This window comes from Pan paniscus, chromosome 9 (genome assembly GCF_029289425.2).
Source record: "Pan paniscus chromosome 9, NHGRI_mPanPan1-v2.0_pri, whole genome shotgun sequence".
NCBI classification, from domain to species: domain Eukaryota; kingdom Metazoa; phylum Chordata; class Mammalia; order Primates; family Hominidae; genus Pan; species Pan paniscus.
In genome coordinates, this window is record NC_073258.2 from 33,441,394 (window position 1) to 33,463,692 (window position 22,299).

The 22,299-nt window shown below is 33.3% G+C and overlaps 1 protein-coding gene across 2 annotated transcripts in view; it reads right to left on the reverse strand.

Annotated features, from left to right (window-relative positions):
- Positions 1-22,299, reverse strand: part of DCDC1 (doublecortin domain containing 1) — a 497,588-nt gene that overhangs the window by 358,870 nt on the left and 116,419 nt on the right. For both annotated transcript variants that reach the window (XM_055094254.2, XM_055094255.2), the window contains exon 9: positions 12,996-13,162. In XM_055094254.2, coding sequence (XP_054950229.2) covers positions 12,996-13,162 — 167 coding nt within the window. The remainder of the gene's footprint in view (positions 1-12,995; positions 13,163-22,299) is intronic.

The following is a 22,299-nucleotide window of genomic DNA, read 5'->3' on the forward strand; positions in this document are numbered from 1 at the left end:
AAACTATGTATTGAGTAGTATGCTCACTACCTGGGTGATGGGATCATTTGTACCCCAAACCACAGAATATAGCCATATAACAGACCTGTACATATACCCTGCCAAATGTAAAATAAAAGTTGAAATCATATGAGTAAACAAATAAATAACTATATGTCTACTAAAAAAATTTTAATTCATAATTTAAAACCTACCCGTAAACAAAACTCCAGGCCCAGATGGTTTTACTAATGAATTTCACCAAATACTTAAGAAATAATAGAGGTGGCAAACAAACTTGGAAAATAGAAGAGGAAGAAATACATCTCAACTCATTTAATGAAGCCAGCATTACCCTAATACCAAAATCAGACAAAGATATTAAAAGAAAAATAAACTATGGGCCAATGCCCCTCAAGATCAGAGATGTAAAAATCACTAATAGCATTTAATAAATCAATTCAAGTAACATATATAAGGAGGATAATACATAATATATATGTAAATACTACAAGAACAAGTAATGTTTATCTCAGAAACATAAGGTTTAACATTTGAAAATGAATCAACGTAATTCACTATATTAACAGTAAAAATATGTATATGAAAATCTCAATTATTGGAGTAAAAAGTATTTGAAAAAATATGTTATCTAAATTATGACCTGAATAATCAGACATGAGACCCACAAATTCTCACACAGTCCCCAGGAAACAAAAAGGTAGCAAAGTTGTAAGCCAGAAAGGCCTCAGATATTAAGGGCCAATGACCAATTGGCATTTATATCTGGAATGAAAGGATGGCGCAGCATAAGGAAATAAATGAATGTAATTCTCCACATTAACAAAATGAAGACTAGAAAACACAATGATGATCTAAATTGGTGCAGAAAAAGCATTTGGCAAAATTCAATACACTTTATGATAAAAACACTCCAACAAAGTAGAGATGGATGAAAATAAAAGCCATATATGAAAAGTCCACAGCTAACATCATATTCAACAGTAAAAGACTGAAAGCTTTTCCTCTAAAATCAAAAACAAGAAAAGGATGCCCACTCTCACCACTACTATTTAATATAGTACTTAAAGTCCTAGCCAGAACAGTTAGACAAGAAGAAATAAAAGGCATTCAAATTTGGAAGGAAGAAGTAAAATTATCTCTGTTCACAGATGAGATTATTTTACATATAGAAAGCCCTAAAAATTCCACACAAAAATCTTTTACAACTAATAATTTCAGCAAAGTTGCAGGATACAAAATTAATGCACAAAAATCGGTTGCATTTCTATATACTAAGAATGAGAAATCAAAAAGGAAATTAAGAAAACAATGTAAATATACTTAACACTACTGCATTGTACACTTAAAAAATGGGTAAATGGGTGAATGTAATGCTGTGTGTTTTTTTACAATAAAAAATAGTCATAAAAAATATTAGGGGCCAAAAAGAAAAAAATAGGAAAAAAAAAGAAAAAATATATTAAGGGACAAAATGCCCACAATTACTACACTGCAGAGGCTGAGGGGTGGTTCATGTAGGCCAAGAGCAAGACGGAAAAATGCGGTACTAGTTTACAGTCCCACCAACAACGTAAAAGTGTTCCTATTTCTCCACATCCTCTCCAGCACCTGTTGTTTCCTGACTTTTTAATGATTGCCATTCTAACTGGTGTGACGTGTCCTTTGTAGGGACATGGATGAAATTGGAAATCATCATTCTCAGTAAACTATCGCAAGAACAAAAAACCAAACACCGCATATTCTCACTCATAGGTGGGAATTGAACAATGAGATCACATGGACACAGGAAGGGGAATATCACACTCTGGAGACTGTGGTGGGGTAGGGGGAGGGGGGAGGGATAGCATTGGGAGATATACCTAATGCTAGATGACGAGTTAGTGGGTGCAGCGCACCAGCGTGGCACATGTATACATATGTAACTAACCTGCACAATGTGCACATGTACCCTAAAACTTAAAGTATAATAAAAAAAAAAGAAAAAGAAAAAAGAAAAATGCGGTACTAACTCAGCAACAGTCAAGCTAAGACTGCAGTGTCCAGGGTGCACTCCCATCCACCCAGAGAGCATCCAGCATCAGCTACTGACCTCAGCAACAGACAAGACCAATCATCTCTGCAGTCAGACACCATCTGTCTCAAAGGACCACCTTTCTCTCCCTTGAACCATGATGACTCCAGAATATTTTACTCACATGCTATCTCAAAGAATTTAGAAAACTGGGTAACCTTTACTTAGAAAACTATGTACCAACATTTTAAGTTGACATTTAAAATTTTTTATCATTAGCTTAAAAACAGTTACAAAGTATGTAATTTCTGGTATGTTATAAATATTGTCATTACCAAAGAAAACTGTTAAATTGGTTTTTAAAATCTATCCGGTGAGGTGAAATACCAGAGCAGTTTTACATCAAAAATTACCCATTTTTTTAACAAAACATGAAAAAAACTCTTCTTTAACATTCAGGAAGTTATGAAATTTTTTTGTTTTTGTTTTTTTGAGACAGGGTCTTGCTCTGTTGCCCAGGCTGGAATGCAGTGGCACGATCACACCTCACTGCAGCCTCGACCTCCAAGGCCCAGGCAATCCTCCCACCTCAGCCTCCCAAATAGGTGGTACCACAAGCATGCATGCACCATCACATCTGGCTAAATTCTTTATTTTTGTAGAGATGGTGTCTCCCTATGTTGCCCAGGATGGTCCCGAAATCCTGGGCTTAAGCAATCCCCCTGCCTCTGCCTCCCAAAGTGCTAAGACAATCAGAAAGTTTACATCCTTCCTTTTTCTCCTCAACTTTGTATTTCTATCCCACTTCTTCCTTAACAGAAATACATATATAACAGCAAGGAAAGATTTGGAGCCCTATCACAAGTTTATGACACTAATATTTTCAAAGTGTCCCTTTGTTTGGTGCCTGGAGGTTTTTACACCACAAGGTGATATGCCAGAATAGACTCAGGATGAGGAAGAGGTGTGCTTTGCCTTTTTAAAGGGTGAATGGACAATGGGAAAAGAGAAAAGAGACGGCATTCCCTTACACTGCAGGCACATTCTCAAGCAGAATCATTTTAGTAAAAAGTGCATATAGGAGTTGGGAATCTGGACATTCATTCTCTTAAAATCACTGTACATCTCCTGCTCTTTGTATACCTTCAGGGGAACAACCCCAATTGTTACTTAATAAGCCCTTCTCCTCCATAAACACAGATGACTTCTTGGAGGGAACACAAAAAAAAAATGGCAGAAAGATGAACATCTGAGCATCTTTATTCAAAAGGCTGAGCGTTGCCTAAATAAGCTGGTTAAATTATTTGGTCTGAATCAAATTTAGTTTTACTTTTCTCCCACCACCATGTGTGAAAGATAAAATAAGATTTAAACAAAATAAGGAAAACACTTCTTGGCATGTCTTGTATGCTGTGAGTGGATTTGCTCTCCTGCAGTGTGTATCTTCTTCCTAAAGTAAACTCTAGCATATGCTTTCCAAACTCAATGACTTGCTTTCCCCATCCACACTATCCAACCACGTTAGGATCTCAGATCCTGAGACTGGGGAAGGTCTTCTGACCTTAGTCTTACATTCAAAATAGGCCACAAATTTAGCCTTTTTCATTATCTGCAAATAAAGTTACACATACAATCAAGAAGTTACACATACAGTGACTGGATACTCTGGAGAAGACAGTCATTTTGAAATATCTGTCCCATCACCAGATCATGCCCCCAACATGGGTTATGAATTAATATTTTTTAGAAATCTTGTAATTATCATGTAAATCGAACAATTATATCATACTGTGCTTTTTGTTAATAGAGTTAATTTTAAGGGTAATCATCTAAAATATACTTAACAGTTTTAAAATCCTGTTTTGGCATTTCTTCATTCTTTAATATGCTGTGAACTTTAAAAAAATATAACCACTCTCAGCCTCTGAGAGGTCCTATCTATACCCACTGCCCTTAATTCTTCAACGCCAATTTTTTCTTTAATCCTATTCACTCTAAGTTTTCATTATCTTCCAAAGGCCGCTGATATCCTTTTTAAAAAATCACATATAACCTGCTTGAAATCTCGTTCACTCCTGACTTCATGCCACTGCCTATCTCAATCTCCTTTTCAAACTCTGCCCATACTTCAGTTAATAAAACATGCCTTACATTTGCTAATGAAGATAGGCTTTAGTGCCATTACAACTCTATCTTGCTGTCTCACCTTAGACAAGGACCTTACTGCCATTGGTCTTAATTACTTTATAATATTAATAATAAAGATGCCGGTGATGATAGCTAATCCCCAGTGAGCACTTACTAGGTTCCAGGTACTGTTTTAAGAATCTTTGGTGGCTCATGCCTGTAATCCCAGCACTTTGAGAAGCTGAGGTGGGTGGATCATCTGAGGTCAGGAGTTCGAGACCAGCCTGGCCAATATGGTGAAAACCCATCTCTACTAAAATACAAAAATTAGCCAGGCATGGTGGCATGTGCCTGTAACCCCAGCTACTCGGGAGGCTGAAGCAGGAGAATGGCTTGAATCTGGGAGGTGGAGGTTGCAGTGAGCCAAGTTCGTGCCACTGCACTCCAGCCTGGGTGATACAGCGAGACTTCGTCTCAAAAAAAAAAAAAAAAGAGTCTTATATACCTTATTTAATCTTCACAACAGCTCAATGAGGTAAGTATTATTGTCTTATTATCTATAAAATGAGAGGACTGGATTATGCAGCCTTTAAAATTCATTTCGACCTCACTTTCATTCTATTCATGCTAGTCTTTCTTTTATTTAAGTTCCCATAATACATAGAATCTGTATCACATATTTTAGCACTTATTTTTATACTGATAAGTATATTTCCTAATAGCTTCACATGGGTATGCTTTGTCTCCAAAACAAGAAAGTTAGCTTCCTGAGGGTTAGGCCTTAGAGAATTCTCCCGTATTTTCAACACTGGTTAACACACAGACAGAGCACATATGTGGTACTCAACACTTCATCATTTGAGTTTGTCTTCTTTGGTTCTCTAATTACTTTTTTGGGGTGGGGAGGTACCCAAAAGATAAGGTTAAATCAGTGACTGGTAGAATTGTAGTCCCTAAAGATGCCACACTATATAGTTCACTTATAAGGATCTTAAGAGACACTGAAGGGCCTAAAGGTGTCCACCTGGTGGTTGGATGGCAAACAGATTGTGAACTACACGTGTTTTGTTTTGTTTTCAAAATATTTGCTTTGTTTTGCTTTATGAGGACTGGAGCACCTTACCTATCCAACACCAAATTAGATCCTGATCATGTTAAAACATTTGTCACCTTGTAAATCACAGAATGAGGAATCCAATGCCAGAAGTATAAATGGAGTATCTGACCGAATTTTTGCCTTCTAAAAAAGAATTGTCCAGTGGAATTTTCAGTGATGATGTAGCTATTGAGTAATCAAAATGTGGCTAGTGAGACTGAGGAACCCAATTTTCAATTTTATTTAATTTTAATTTAAAAACACAAGGCATAGTGTATTGTGCTGTACAGTTCTAAAAGATGTAACTCACCTGTGGTTTGCCAAGGCTGAAGCCCTTTCCAGCACCTTTTATTTATGCTGTAATTCTTTTCTCTAAAGCTTTCAACATTTACTTCCCAGTCACACATATTAAGTGTTGATAAATGAACTCTTGCCATATCCTTTTTCCATGCATGACTGGCTATGTTCAGAAACTTCAAATATTTTAGAAATGTAACAGGATACTGATTATTTTAGGGAGGTTATGTAAAATTGATTTTCTAACATAATTGAGAAAGTTTTATGAAAGAGAGCAATAAATTAATGTTACATCAATTCCCACCTTTTGCAACATATATAAAATAAGAGCAAAGAATGAATTTTATTATTTGAAAATCAGAAGTTTGTTGTAAGATTGATGTTTACTCGAACTAACGCTACTAACAAGAAGTGAGGAAGCCACTATATATGTCTCTGAATAAAATAAAGCAAAGCAATGATTCCCAAGATGTTTACAATTGCTTTATCAATCATTAGTCAGACTTCTCAAGAACCAAAGATCTTAACTAGCAATCATTGACAACACTGATCCATTTGAATAGTAAATAGAAAATACTAGTCAATCCTTAAGAGAGTTGGTTTTCCTCCTACTAAGAATGTGTATTCAATACCGTTTTAGTTCTTCAAGGAAAAAAAAATTCATATTCTTGTCCGTTCACACGAACCTCTCAGTGAGCATTATTGTTTTGGGAGGAGGGGGCAGGAGGCAGGGGGCCCAGGATGTTGACAGAACAGATAGGATGTCAGGTGAAGATAGAATGCTATGCCCTCTCTAACCAGCTGAAGACTCGGCATGATTGTTTTCTTACAAATAATACCTGTGGGTGTTGAAACTGTTCAGGGAATCTATCAAACACACTCTTTCACTTTGCTGCTGTAACTCTATAAAATTTATTCTCATTTCAAAAGAGTCATAGGCAATAATACCTGTAGGTGGTTGAGTAATTTAAAGAACATCTGTCAGGTCTACTTTCAAGTACTTTGCCTGGACAATTCTATCTTTATTTGGAGTTTTTAAAATGCAATATTTCTACCCAATATGATTAGAAATTTCCACATAAGATATCTTCATCTAACTAAAGAAGGATATCTTCATCTAACTAAAGAAGGATCTTAAATATAAGTGGGGATATAACGTTAGGATGTCTGAGAATAAATTTTTGGTCAGAAAATGAAAATAAATTTAGGTTATAATCATTTCCATTTTTTACAATTATGGAAGTCATTCACACACAGACATAAAAAGCAAATACATCAACAGTGTATTAGAAAAATGCATTAATAATACATTAATGCCAAATTATTCATCTCAGGGAAACTTAAAGGCCTACCTCTATCAACTTAGAAAAATGGTCCATATTCTGTAAAGGGAGAGTTGAGTAAAAAAAAAAAAAAACACAACTTTCCTTGTTAAGTCAATCTGTATCCATATTAAGTTTACTTTATCTGTATTATAATTAAAACACTTAAATTGGGATTTTTATAAAATTTTCTATTCAGCCACAAGTACAGAGGATAAATGATTTTTAAATGTTTCCATATTAGTTCATTCAAAAAGTATTATAAAATGAAACAATTTAAATAATTTTTAATTAATCAAGAAAAGTAAGGTGATAACTAATATTTTTAATATGTTGATAAAGATGGAGACATATTCCTAGATGATCCCCAAATGGAATTCACTTTTCATCAAAATGTTCAGAATTGCATAAGCAGAAAAGTCTATCTTTCCTTTATGAGATGCAGTTTTTAAGTTAAAAATATTTATTTTAAAATACCATTTGAAACGTAAGTTGGCCCTTATTCTTCGGAGAAGGTTTAACATTAATACAGATAATTTTTCTAATTGAAAGACACCCAGCTGAGACGTCAATAAAGCTCTCTGGTTTTACAGAACTGAATTACCATGTAAAAAAGAAAAACCTCTATTTTTTTCCAAAGTTAATTATTTAATAAATAGTTTTCATGATAAAAAGTTCAATTTTGAGCTAGAGATACATATTTGACACTTGGTAGTATAATTCTAAGAGAATTAGAGAAAAACACAGATTTGAAAATTTTCTCCTGACCTAAACAGCTTTATGACAAGTCAAATGAAATGTTCCATGAAGATAAATATGTCATGGATAAATGATGGAAAATAAACACTATTTCAATATCACTTCTTATTTTATTCCACTGTCACTTCCCCCCTCTCTGTAATAATTACCTATGCACAAACTCTAGATGGCAATATTGCACTTACTGTACTTTTGAGAAAATTGTCGCAGTCGATCTCCACATATCCTCTTTATCAACATTTTATGTGCCATGGATCTATAGCCTCTTATTATAAGTGTAATGAAGCAGAAGTTATTGAAGCATTTTATTGATTGCTCAGATCACAAGTTTACTGCCATACTGAATTGGCACCTTACTCACTGAAGCAAACTGCTGACACCTTTTTTAAAAAGTGACAACTACATCTATTTCATGACCAGAAATCCATTTTCATCTCTATCAAGACAAGAATGCAATTTTCACTTCATTTAACTGATGTTAGGCCTGCTCAAAGCATGACACTTAGAAAGAGACACAAGTTTAAGGTTCTTAAAATACTTCAAGTAACTAGAATGCAGCTTGGTTTCAGGAAAAAAAAAAAAATCAACAATCACTCAAATCTACAAACAACCTAATATTCTAAAAAAAATTACTTACCAGAACCTTCAGAAGTAGTTTTCATCTCGAAATGACTATCACACTATTTTCATGTTTTTAATAGTATATTATGTTTATATATTATAGATTTTGTTCCAAGGTTTCAAAGGATAAGTAGGAAGTTTGTTAAAAACTGAAATATTTTAAGTGTTGTCACAGAAAGGCTAAGTCAAAGAAACAGCTCAATTTTTAAAGTATATACAGAAAATGAAATAGAGATAGTTATTCATTCAATGATGTAGAACCAATAAATTATTTTAATTGACACAGGATCTGAAAAGACAAACTTCAAGCACTTCTTTTTTGAAAAATTAAAATACTAAGATTCCTTTTAAAATACTTTATGCAATAAACAAATTTTGTCAATAATAAATGTAATTCAAGCATATTTTGAGATGAATCAATTCTGGATAGAATTATATTATACTGTTGTTTGATACCTAATTACCAAACTTATTGAAAGTGTGGATAAAGTGAGCCAACATTAACTTACACAATTTTTTAAACAAAATCTAAGTGCTTTGGTAGGGCTTAGTTTTAGTATGTTAACAAAATATATTTCAATTTTAAACTGCAAAAACAATATATGCTGAAGCTAGATGGTTATTTCCTCATCAAATAATATGCCCACAAAATAAATCTGCAATATTGTTACAATTTAAAAAGTAAAACCTAATTTTTGAAATAGAAATTCAGTACCTGAGATTGCTAAACACAATACGCCAAATATAGAACTTTTGCATATAACATATATAACAGCATCCAAAAAAGTTAACTTGCTTAAATTAATAAACAAAAGAGACTACTTACATGCAAAAAAATTTAAATTTAAATCACTCGGGCCAAAAATTATATAATCCTCAACAAACTTTATTAAGTAATGATTTACTACAAATAGCTCAAATACACATTTCAAAATTAAAATTACAGAAATAAAACATTTTCCCACAACTTCAGACATAAATAGAAATTGCAGTGTTTTTCAATACACTACCAAAGTTTAGAAAATACCCCAAGAATTTAAGAAATATTGGAGAATACTTTGGTTTATTTATTTTGCTTTAAGTAATCAAATCAGCTAAAATTTAATATCAAACTTAATCATTTTATTCCGAAGTGCTAAAAACTAGGAGTAGAATTAAAAATTCCTTAAGATTTCTTAAATTCACAGATTCACATTTTTTCATGGCTTAATGAATTCAGGGGCTATGACTCTTCCTAATTAAGATGGTGCTTACCATGATATTATAGTTAGATACTCATTTCCCTTTTTTCTCTTTGAATTTCAAAAATAACTATGCAATCTATAAGAACTGTTAGGCCATACTGTGAACAGCTTTAAATGATTAAAACTGAAAGTTTATGAGTGCTTTCAAAAATTGTATTTAAAAAAAAAAGTACTATGCATTCTTATGTAAAAGTCTCCAGGAATTTTGTTGGTTGGGGGGGAAATTCAAACTTGGGAAGACATTTTCAGAAATGAGTGTTTCTCAGAAATCACATTTGTACTTAACACTGCCCATCAGCCATTCTGAGTCATTACTTGTATAGCTGCCTGGCACAGCTCCATGCACGTTTATGCATCTTTACAGTGTTTCTGAACAGACTGCCATATTTTGTTTACTGACAGCAACTAAAAGCTCTATGTGGTATGATAAATAAAGAAGATCATGTTTAAAAATCACTAATATCATTTTAAAAGGTAGTGCAGCCTTGTGTTTTGGCCTCTCCTTAGCTGTGTTAGGCCTATGAATGACAGCTTCCCTGCTTGAAGCACACAGAAAGCACAGCCTTCCTCATTCACTGACAGGACTGTGGCCTTTTCACACGTTCCTTCCACAGCAGTGTTTGTCCCCAAACACTAGAACTCGACACAATGGCATTCCTACTTCAACACCCCCACCAACAGCACCACTACATAACAAGAATGCTAATGAGATGGAACGGCCCTGTCGCTGAAAGTGTTAACTACATTTCATAGGAATGCGTTTATGCAATTGCAAAGATTACCAATTAAATAGATTCTGCTTAGCTCCAAGCAATTTCTAAGATGCTTCCACTTTTAAGGAAATAAATGTGATAAATGTATGTCTAAGTGACTTTGTGCTGTTCTAAATAAAATATCTCATTTTAATACACACGAATCAGTATATATTTAAGACCACCCTAATGTAGTGTGCTTAAATCAGTTGCATGCTATAACAGCCAAGCTAAAGTTAAAAACTGAAAAATGAGTAAGTTTGTAAACATAAAACCAGTAGCCCTGACTTTTCTTTTAAAGCTATATTATCGCAATTTATTTAAAATAAATTTCCTTTGGGAATGACAAAATTTAAAGCTTATATTTCGACAGACATCAAGATAATATTGCTGTTTTTATATGTGGTCTCAAAAGTGAAATAAATTGAAATAATATCAAGAATAATCTAATCATACGATTTATAAACTTTAATTTGTTAAGGAAATAGGAATCATCATCTACCTCCATTTCACCTATCTAAAGATTCTTTAACACAATCTTATATAAAACTAAATAGAAAAGGCTATACCAAAGGTCAAATGAAGTAAGTGTAGTTCAAACAAAGTTCATTAATTCTTAAGAAGGATATTTGCTAAGAAATCCCACTCACAAATAAAGATATTGTCAGGCTTAACACCTAAGCACTGATGGTCTGTTAAGGGTATGACTATAGGGACTTCTCTAAACATTCAAATAATTTTAAATTAAGTCTTAATATAACACTACAAAAGAAGAAAACCTCAAGCATACATAAAATAGAGCACATCTAAAGCAACAGAAATTTACATAAAAATACATAATGAGCAAATTTCTGCTTATTTTTCTTCATTTTTATATTTCCAAATAAAACTTAAGTATCATATTAAAACTGCTGAATGTAAAGCTGTGAATGATTACAACTTAGTGGAAGAAAAAAGCTTTCGGAGAAATGGCAAAGAGCATAGGTTTCAAAATATTCTTAAATTTCATATAATGTTGAAATCTTTACAGACTGCCCAAACAGACAATCACAGAGACACTAAAATGTTAAATTTTGTTCATAATTTAATATTTAATAAAATATATTTTTCATCAATTTTGAGTCATAAAGAATTTTTTAATGAAAGCACTAAGTAATTCTGAAAGTATTTTTTTCTTACAATGCACAGAGCTCTTTTAAATCTAGTATAGCAATTTATACTTATTTAAATTTTACATGTTTAAGACAGTGGAAGAAAAACATGCCATTACTTTCTGGGATGTTTCTTATTTCTAACATCCTTACTTGAAATAAAACTTAGAAAATGTTTAAGCTTGTCTTTAGATTTTATTTAAACAGCACTTTTCTTGAATTGCAGAATTGTCTCATTATTTCTTCTAACATTAAATAATTTTAAATTTCAATAAGTGGAATCAAACCACATAATTCCAAAAAATTATTGTAATGCAATTAATCATGATCCATTTTATAATATCATGATATCTTAAAACTTAAATAATATTTCAACTACAATAATTTAATCTAAATGCAATAAAATATTTTATACTAGTTTCTATATATAATGGCTTAATAAAGAACATTCGTTTGGATTTTTCTTTCTTTCATTGTATTATTATGAATAGTCTTATCTATGATAATTATAATCCTGTTTCTGGATCTGCTGAAATTAACGAGGCAAACCAAACACATTTTGCGAAGTTTTCTTGGGAAGATGTTTTTTGCTAGTTCTGGATACCTTAGTACAACACTTTATTCCAAAGTCAATACAAGTTGTTCTTTTCCAAACTCAACAGCAGGAGGTGCTGTGTGAACACTAAGACTGATAGCCCATTCCCACCTCCCCTTCCTCTCTGCAAGCAGAGAATAATATAGCATGATGCTTTCAAAATATTCATTTTTCAGCAGTCTGTGGTCTCGGATAATGAGCCCAGTTCTAAACTGGAACCTCCCAGTTCAAAATATAAAACCTAGTCCTCATTTAGCTTGGTAAAAAACATGTGCTTCGATTCTTAAAACCAAGTACAAAGAGGATTTTTTAAATGTGGCAATTCCATTTTTATGTTATAAATGGCATCAGTTATTCTGCTTTACAAATGTGAATCCTACTTTAAGATAAATCAAAAGTCCCTATACATGATTACAAAAATACCAGCCTTTACCCACACACATACAAATATGAAATAAATACACAGGAATTAAAGGACAAAATCCGGTTTAACCTGATTCAAATAAACTAACTCTGTTTCTATACTTTTGACTCCTGAAACAGACAAGTTAAATAAGGATAAATGAAGTAAGTTACTCTTGACATGAAGTTGATTCACGATTTCATTTTTCAGAATGTGATTTGTTGTATTCTAGCCCCCATAAATCTGATTTTATGCTGGAAAAAAATAGAATGCTAAACATTTAAACCTTCAAATGACTTAGGAGCTATTTATTCTCTTATTTAAAGTAATTGTCTATAGAATTTCCATGTAAGAAGCTGCCTTCACTTTGCCCAGTATGCGCTGCAAGAAAAGATGAGACATATGACATCTTATACCAAAAGACAGATACAATTAGCTCCATTATTGTTGGCTTTGAGATTACAGAAACAGCATTTTTGGCTCCCTAACAGGCACTGAGCTCACAAAATACATGTCACAGTTCTTTTATGACACAATGCCAATCATTGCCTCTATACAACCAAGTATATTTTTAAAACATATAATAAAGAAATTTTTAAAGAGGGATGACTCACCTGTTTATAATATTTTTTTGCAGACTTTAATCGTTGGTACAGGGCCAAAAGAACTCCTTGGATGTACATCTTAGCTCCTGAGGGGCTGAAACCTTCTCCCTTAGAGACCCAAAGTGGTCCTCGCAAAGGTGTGATGGAATTTTGCAGGCATTTTTCAAGCAGAGGAACTATGCGAGAAAAGAAGGAAAAAAAATTCTTTTGACCCAACCCAACCGAAATACACTGCCTGGAACACAGCCCCAATACCAGAGCTAACTCTTAACATCTATTATTTATATCTGACCTGGGTTAAGTCTTAGAGAGGCAATTCCTGCGTTACTAGTGGCCACCATGAAGGATGTATTTATATTGAGACACCCCCCATGCAAGACTCATAAGCTTTGTGAGCACACCTGAATAGTTCTGAAGTGTGCCTAACTAGCTGCACAGAGTGTCATGGTGTGCACTGATTGCCTTATCTTCTCATTTATCACAGATGAGTTGGAACCAACCTTGCTGAAACCTACTTGCATTGTCCTGATAAAATTGTAAGATCCATGTTGTTTCTGTACATAGCTTCTTGTAGAGCAGTCTATATACCTAAAACATCACATCTGGAAATTATTCATAAAATATAATCCACACCTTTATAAACCATCCTATTTCATGATTTTTGTTGCATTCCTTAAGTAACCCATACAACAGGGTGGCAAGACTGTTTAAAAACAGGGGGCAGAATCTTAAACAAGCATTTTATCATACCTTTCTTTTTTCAGTTTCTGGAATATGAAACAGTCAAGGATTTAGGAATGCTATTCCAGCACGCGTTTTGTAAATAGATAAAAGATATTTACTTATGGGTATGTACTGCAACATCCATAAGGAGTTGACAAACATGTTTATACACTTTTTCACACGATTAGTTTATAAAGTCTTTCTAGTGTAAAATAGTCCAATAACATGGCAGCTAGCTAACATTTTTCAAGATTTAATTTTCCTCTGAAAAGCCAGAAATCAAGAAATAAAAATGGCACACTTGGGAATCCAGAAAAAGTAAATGATATTTTTCTTTACTTGGTCATTATTTAAGTATATACATGTGACACAAACTTAAACATGCAAAATAACTATAGGTATTGGCTACCTTATTCTGATACACATTTCTGCTAGAAAAAGGAATTACATAGATCACCGGCAAAGAAAATAGGTCCGGCAAAGAAAATAGGTCATGCCGTTAGTTATGTTATATGTTGCATATTTTATGCAGAAAGGCCTAGCATAGCAATCTGGAAATTGAATTACAATTAGGTTCAGCTGAGCTGCTGAGAGGCTGAGTTATGCAAATGGCCTTTGCTACTGGTATTCTGCTAAATTTTGCTCTTGGTAAAAAAGTTATGCATTTTATGGCACTAAGTTCCACAACTCTCTACCAAAGCATAATTTAAAGTCTGTCTAATATGTTCAACACTAAGGAGAATGTTGAAATCAGGGTTCAAGATTTTGTTACTAATATAGTATAAAGTTAAGAGGAAATTATGAGCCAATGACTATTGAAACATCTCTTAGATGTGTGCATAAAATTCACTTATTTAGCTTGAGAAACTAATTCCTGAAATTCATCTATCAACCTCATTTTTATACTGTCTTAGAGTAATTGCTTTTCTAAGTCTTATAACAAACACCTCAAACTTAAAAAAATATAAGATCATAAATATTATAAAAGCAATAAAAATTAAAAGATAAACGAGCTTATATTCAGAATTATAACTCTTCAACCTTTAAAAATGTATAATATAAAGCAACCTTGATTACAATTTTTTCAAAAGAAACCTAGCTTAAGAATCATCAGTGCTTTTAGTTTATTGCTACACATTCATATATTACTATGTGTTAGATTTTAATTCATACACCTTTAATTGGTATACTCATTGAACCTGGCATACTTTCTGAACACTGAAAGGTACTACATAAATAGATATTAAGTTGAAATAAAGTTTAATAAATTGAGCAGTAGGTGATAAGCTTGAATGATTTACACCCTAGAGTTAATCTTGAATTTAAACATGAGAAAATTTTATCAGATTCTCTACCTATGCTTGTCACAAAATAACTTTCAGATTATTTATGTCAGCTCAAGGGATTCCAAAAAAAGCACTTACTAGATCTAACAACAAAAATTCTAAGTTTTTCAAAGTTTATACTCTCCACAAGAATTTTAGAAAAAATACAGCTTAGAAAATAAAATAAAATTATACCACAGCATAAGCAGTGTCAGAATTGCTACTGGATGGAAAACAGCTCCCATGTTCCACATGATTTATGTAATTAGGAATACTATGGAAACCAGAAACAGCAAAGCAAAGAAAGCAGTATTCACAAGCAGGTTTTATAAGGGACTTCAGAATCTGCTCTGAACTTGTTGAATAATCTGTTCAGTATTCCAGAATCTCCCTGCAGGAAGCAGGGTCCTCATTATAACCACGAGAGCACTAATAAAGGTTAGCCTCTGAACTAGGGATTAGAAGGCTCTTTCTTTTTAGAAGCTGCAAACTAGTAACTTTGATGATCTTCTTGAAAAGGAAGACAAAGCACACTCCAAGAACAAACAATGTTTCCACTAACTAGGAAGGTACAGAAAACATAAGAAAATGATACGCCTAAGTACTTAAAAAGGATGTATAAATCAGCCTACGTTATACTAAAAAATAATAATATTTATTAGGCAGTTAGAATTAAATAACTGTCCATTTAAAAAGGAGCCTCGGCCTAAAACGTACTTTTAAAATATTATTGAATAATTGATTTTTTAAAAAAGAAGTCGCTCGACTTTTTAACCTCAACCCATAGATTTTAACATGGATGTGAATTAGTTATTTAAGTGTTTTAGTGGATATTCCTAATATTCTATACCAAATCATAGCTCATAAGTGCTCTTAACCAATGGTTTTCTTCTCTTTTATGTAGAGTTCTCTTTTTCCCTTAATATTTTTGTGTCCTTCCAACCACGTGCTTCTCTGTCTTCAAACTACTATGTAGAAATATTGCCTCATTCGAGAAAATTATCCTATGGTCTTTTAATATTTGTGTGCGTAACTACACATAAACATTTCTTCTTATGTGAAAGGCCTTTATTACAGGTGTTCTACCTAGTTTCTCCTGTTCGCATGATTGTGGTAAGAACTTCTCTTTTCTGTATTTTCATTAAGCTAACCCTCAACATTTCATATTAAATGGTTTGGAAGTTAATCATCCCTTAAATTTAGCAGTTATGCAGACATCAGTCAAATGGAATCATTTCATTGGGATCACTTCCACCCCTGGAAAGGTGAAAAGTTATGTGGATGATTACTTTTCATTCCTTTTGTTTCATCTCAAGTTATGACTATAGGGCAAAATGAAAATTAATCTAATCATTTCAATGAGTTTGGAGCTAAGACTGAGGCTGTTGATAAATCATGTGACCAAAAAGAGTAACTCCACTGGACAGAGCTGGTAGTGAGTGTCATAGGTAAACAGATTATATAACCAAAACTAGTAGATATATTCATTTCATAATTATCAACCAATACCTTTCTCACTCACGCTGTTTCATTCCTTTTCCATTTCCTCCCCCCTTTCCCCACCTATTAATATACTCTTGTCCTTCAAGGCTCATATCAAATGTTACCACCTCTGGCAAAATATCCTAAATGATTTAGGTAGAATTAATTGCTCCCTCCTCTATGCCTCCCATAGCATTCTCTCCCTCTCTCTTTTTTTTTCTTATTGATTTGTATTAGTCCATATCTTGTCCCCTCCCACTTTCATCCCCCAGTAAATCCTAAAACCTTTTGGAGTTTGAAGTCATGATATTTTTTAGTTTGGTGAAAGCAGTGCTCAACAAATGTCTACTAGATGAATAAATGGTACTGCAGATATACTGTAGACAGTCTTCTGGGTAAGTTTTAAGAACATAACTACAACTATCCATGATCATTTAGAACCTGTAACTTTCTATAACCTAAAAAAATTTGATCTGAATTTGTTAAATAAACATGAATATACCTGAATTTCAAAGCATATTTAGGATGTGTGCAATTGTTTTTATTTTAATTTTCCTTATATGATTATGAAGACTAAGGAGGAAAATAAATATAAAAAGAAAGCCATAAGATTCGGGAAGGAAGCATTAACTAGACAGGAGAAGGCCAAAGATGGGTATTTTTAAAAAGTCCTTGGAAAACCCTTATGTACTTTATCCTACCTTGTCATAAATCATGCTTCTATAGGAAAAGGCACATAATAAAATTTAAATGACAGAGCAATAATATTAGATTAAGGTCAAAATAACTCTTTTAAATAAAAAAGGTAATTTCTTCTAAGAACCCCCAAAATGAGTTCAAATGTTAAATAAGAAAATAAACTGTTTAGGCTTCAAGAGGATCTTCTATTAAAACTATTTCATCACTGATAAGAAGTGTGAACTTACTTGGGATACATAATGGAGGCAGTACATGATAAGGAACCAAAAATCTCTCTAAAGAGAAACCACAAAGCTAATCAAATTTGTCTATCAGATTTAGACTGGAATATTCTGTCATGATCTATACTGAGGGAATATATATCCCTCTCCAAAAGCAACATCCTACATTGAAAGGGCCACTTTGCATACTGCATTTCAATCTAATATGGAAAGCTAAAAAGATCAGGATTTTTTGTTAATAGCATTTCAAGAAGCACAGGGAATAATCAAAGGCTTTAATAACTTGCTTACAATAAAAAATTAAGTCATGCCAATTAAATATCCATAACCATAATTTACATAATATTGTAATTTTCACATTTCAGTCAGAGTACATGAGACTATGAAAGAAAAGCACACTGCCCAGAGTATAGTTACCTATAAAGAAACTTCTATATATTCTCTGGCAGCAAGCTGCAGATCCAGCTTCTAAAATACTTGGCTATTGCTAACAAGATATCATTTAGAAATACACCAAGACATTTGGGAATTTCCCACCAATTCAACCTATTCAATTGGCTTTTTTTTTTTTTTAAATGAAGTTGACCTAAACAGTCTTCTTTGGTCAAAACAAAGTAAGTTTTTAAAAGATACTAAGATGTGACTGCTTCCCAGTCCAGGAAGTATGACTGCAGGGAGTCTGAGCTAGTGCCAAGGTATGTGTGTATTTTAATGTTCCTTATCCAGCTTTACGAAGTAGTTGGAAAGCTCCTGGTCCCACAGCAACCATCAGACACCATTCAAAAGCATGGTCTGCAGGGAAGATTGAATGATGGAGAACACACTGTCTCCTGTGTTGCTTGATTTATATCAGTGTATTTTTATCCAAACAAAACTAAACTAACAGCTGCTGTGTACTTTTGTTTACATGCTATATGTCAAATCTTATTGTCCCTAAGGTACTTATGAGAAAAGATTTAGCAGTCGTTTTCTTAAATACCGATGCCTACCCAAATTTGGATTTTTCCTCCACTGAACAAAATGACAAGCACATGATTGCTATACTTAGAGCAATCTTTCACAGCTGCTTTAGTTTTTCAGTGATCCTATTAAACTGACGGCATATTGCCTGTGGGGTCTACAGTGTTATAATACTGCTGTAAGAGACATTGATTTGTATGACAGGATCAAACAGAATAGTGATGCATTGAAGGAAGAATTTCATAGGTCATACTGTTTTTACCTGAGTAAAATTTAATTTGGACATTATGACCTTTATAGGACACCTGGTTATTTTAATTACTGATGTGTGGATGAATGTTGACATTAAGGCTTAGGAGGTATGAAATCTTAGAAAGTCCTCTCCATTTTGAAAATGCAGCCTGAGTCATGTTTTTTTTCCTAAACTGAACGAAGTAGCTGTGCATTAAATATGCTGGCACATCTTCTGCTTGAGCAAGTGGACCGAAATGGTGTGAATTGTTAATGCCTTGCTGCTTTGGTTCACGGCTTGTGATTGATCATTTGTAACTATATCTACTCCTTGTTCCATGAAATCAAGTATGGAGTAATGGGTTCATCAGATTTGGGGGTTAAATTGAGAGTGAAGAGGTACTGTGTGTGGAAATAAGAGTTGCCATGTTCAGGGCTGGCCTTGTAACAGCATGGAATCTAAAGGCGATATTCAAAACCACTTCACTCATCATACGCTTACTGATTCTGAATAGGGCCCATTTGCAGGGGACATTTGGTAGTTTTCCAATACGCTTTATGCCTCTTTCTACTTCCACCACCATGCACATCTTTTTTTCATACATCCCCAGTAGCACATTGGTAGAACAGGTCAGCATACACAATTCATTTATTTAAATGACTTGATTTATACAAGTAGAAATAAGCTGGGATTCTATTGTCTGATCTTTCTTTCCCCTTCAACAAAAATAATAGTGTGTGTGTGTCTTTGAAAATACAAGGATTTTGTGAACTCAATTTCTTGGACATCTAAAATATTTGATATTTAGTAGTAATGTAAAATAATTGGTTTGGCATACATGCAATTTAAGATTACTTAAAGAAATACTGAGAATTAACTATACCTAGTCAATTTTTATGTGGCCATGGCCTATACCAATACATAAAATTGAAAATGCATGACATGGTATTGTAAACTTTAAAGTTCCATACAAAAACTTAAAGTATTATCTTAGAGTTAGTTTTAGGGAGGATAATGCACAGAACTCAACAAATAAATCTAACCTAAAATAGAAGTAATGGTCTTTAGAAATGTCATTATATAATTACTTGATCTAATAACTGACATTTTTATTACTTGAGAGTATTTGTATTTATATTACTATCCCAAAAAGTTTAACCCAAATGGTATTAAATTAGGCACAAATTAACTTTTGACTCAGTCAGAAAATAAGTAATAGAAAACAAAGTAAAACATAGGAATAAGATCAATTACACAAAGCACTTACATATGTAAATAACATTCAAAAGCAAGCTAATTATAAAATGTCTTGAAATTCCACTTTTACATTGTACAGTCACATTAATACAAATCTAAAGATGTAGTTAACCTTTTTGTTCTTTTATTTCCTTCTTTTAAGACTCAAAGTAGGAATAATAATAATACCCAGAACAAACATACCTAATTCAGAGACTTAAAAGTCAGCTAATGTGGGTAAAACAGTTTGGTACACTTGAATGTAAATACTAAGTCAACATATTACCTACATTTTAATGATTTATTTAAGATGCAAATAGATATGTCAAGAGAGATTTATACTTTAAATGTGACAGACTAAAAAAAGCCCTAATCGTTTCAGCAATAAAAATGGAGGATTCCCTTTGACATTTATTTCTCCATGTTTGTTTCACAAAGACAGAATCTTCTATAATTAGTGTTTTTACATATTTTTGTCTACGATTTCTTCTCTCTTCTAAAAACTCTTAGGAGAAAGATAATCTCTGCTGAGTTGTGTTCTTTTACATAACTGTTAAATGCTGAGAGCTATGTAAGACATTGTTTTATAACAGGTAGTAGCAATTAGGCTGTTTGTTTTCATTGGCAATTATTACAATATATTTCATAATAAACTTCTGGGATCATGGACAAGTCATTAGGGTCAGAATAGGATTTTTGGCTTTAGAGTTCTAAGGCTGAAAAATAAGAGACATAAAAACCAGAAGACAGAAAGACAAACTTAAGGATTTTCTAAAAGCAAGGATTTGGTTTAAAAATTACATGAATGACTAAAACAAGTGTACCCCAACAAAAACTAGGAGTGATGATTATATCTTCATGAATATAAAAGACAGTTTATGTTTTAAAGATTTCAACAGGGAATTTCTGAAAATATTAAAGAGTCTACAAATAGATTAGACTACTTTGTGAATGTTCATATTGCACAGTTCTGCCTTCACATATTTAATAAAAGATGACAGTGATCCAATTATATAATGGGAGATCTCCAACTGCCACTAAAACACTTTTAAAACTCAAGCCTTAGCAAAATTCTTGATAACCTCCGTAGATCAATAGTAAAAATATAAATCAGTGGTTACTTAACCACATTCTGTTTTTGACATAAGCAACAAGGGTAGATGAAGTCCTACGCCGGGAAGTCACTAGAAGACCCTGAGGACCATGTCTAAGAAACCCTGGAACCAAGGAAAAGTCAAAGAGACTGCAATTCCAAGGAATGAAGACTTCCTGAGCAGCATCTTTCCGACACAACAGGCTCTTAACTGGCTGCCTTTGTGTATACCAAGTCTTGCCCTAGAGAGATTTAAGGACTGATTAATTATTGCCAGCACTTAGCACCCTTCTTCAGCAAGAGACCTAAATTTTTACATTTCATAACATTTGAAAAGTAAAGGTAAATGCTAAGGAACTCAATGATTGAAGAGAGGCAAATACACTTAAATTTAAAGAAGAAACTTTATCCATAAGCCTAATCTTAATTCCCTAAAAAGTTGTAGAACAGATTATAAAATGGTTTGTGAACCCTCAGGAAAACATACAGTAATCATTAGGACCCAACATGGGATCACTGACTACTAAACAAATATTTAATGAACAGAGAGAGAGATTCTTGCATGGAGAGAGATTCAAGCTCCCTACATGGAGCTTGAGATTTCCTACACCAACATATAAACAATATTTCTTCCAGTGGGAACTAGGTCACAATACACTGTGGCTACCATCTATTGTCTTTAAGAAAGGTACTGCCAAATCTGTATGCCCCTTCCCAGATAAATGGGTGTATCTGTAGGAGACAAAGTAGGAGAACATGTAATGTTTACAAACCTCCTATTTAAGTCCTCTATTTAGAATTCATGATTGCTTGCTTTTAAATGATTCTATTTAAAAGTCAAAGAGAATTATATTACTTAGTATCCAAAACAAGGCAAAAAAAAATTATGAGTGGATGCTGCCTTGGCTCACAATTTCTTTCCTGAAGAAAGTTATAAAAGGAATCAGAGTGAATGAATACACACACACACACACACACACACACACACACACATACACACACACATATACATATATATATATATCCCTGCCTGGGGCTTGACTTTAGGCTACAGTTTATATCATTTTGAGTCAGCCCCAACCCCCCTAAAACCCCCTAAGCCCCTTAAAGAATAGATTTCCGTTAGATATAATTTTCCATTAGCAATGCCGTTCCTGGAGCCTAGAAAGTCTGAACTATTGCAGAATTCCACATTTGGCAGAACAGGAGCAGTGCTAGATGTACAAGGATAGTACTAGGCATTTTTAGAGCACCCAAGAAGGAGGAAGCATTTTGACTAGACCTAGACCCTCTCTCATTGCCTGAATTTTCCACTTATGTTAGGCAGCATCCCTAATATTTT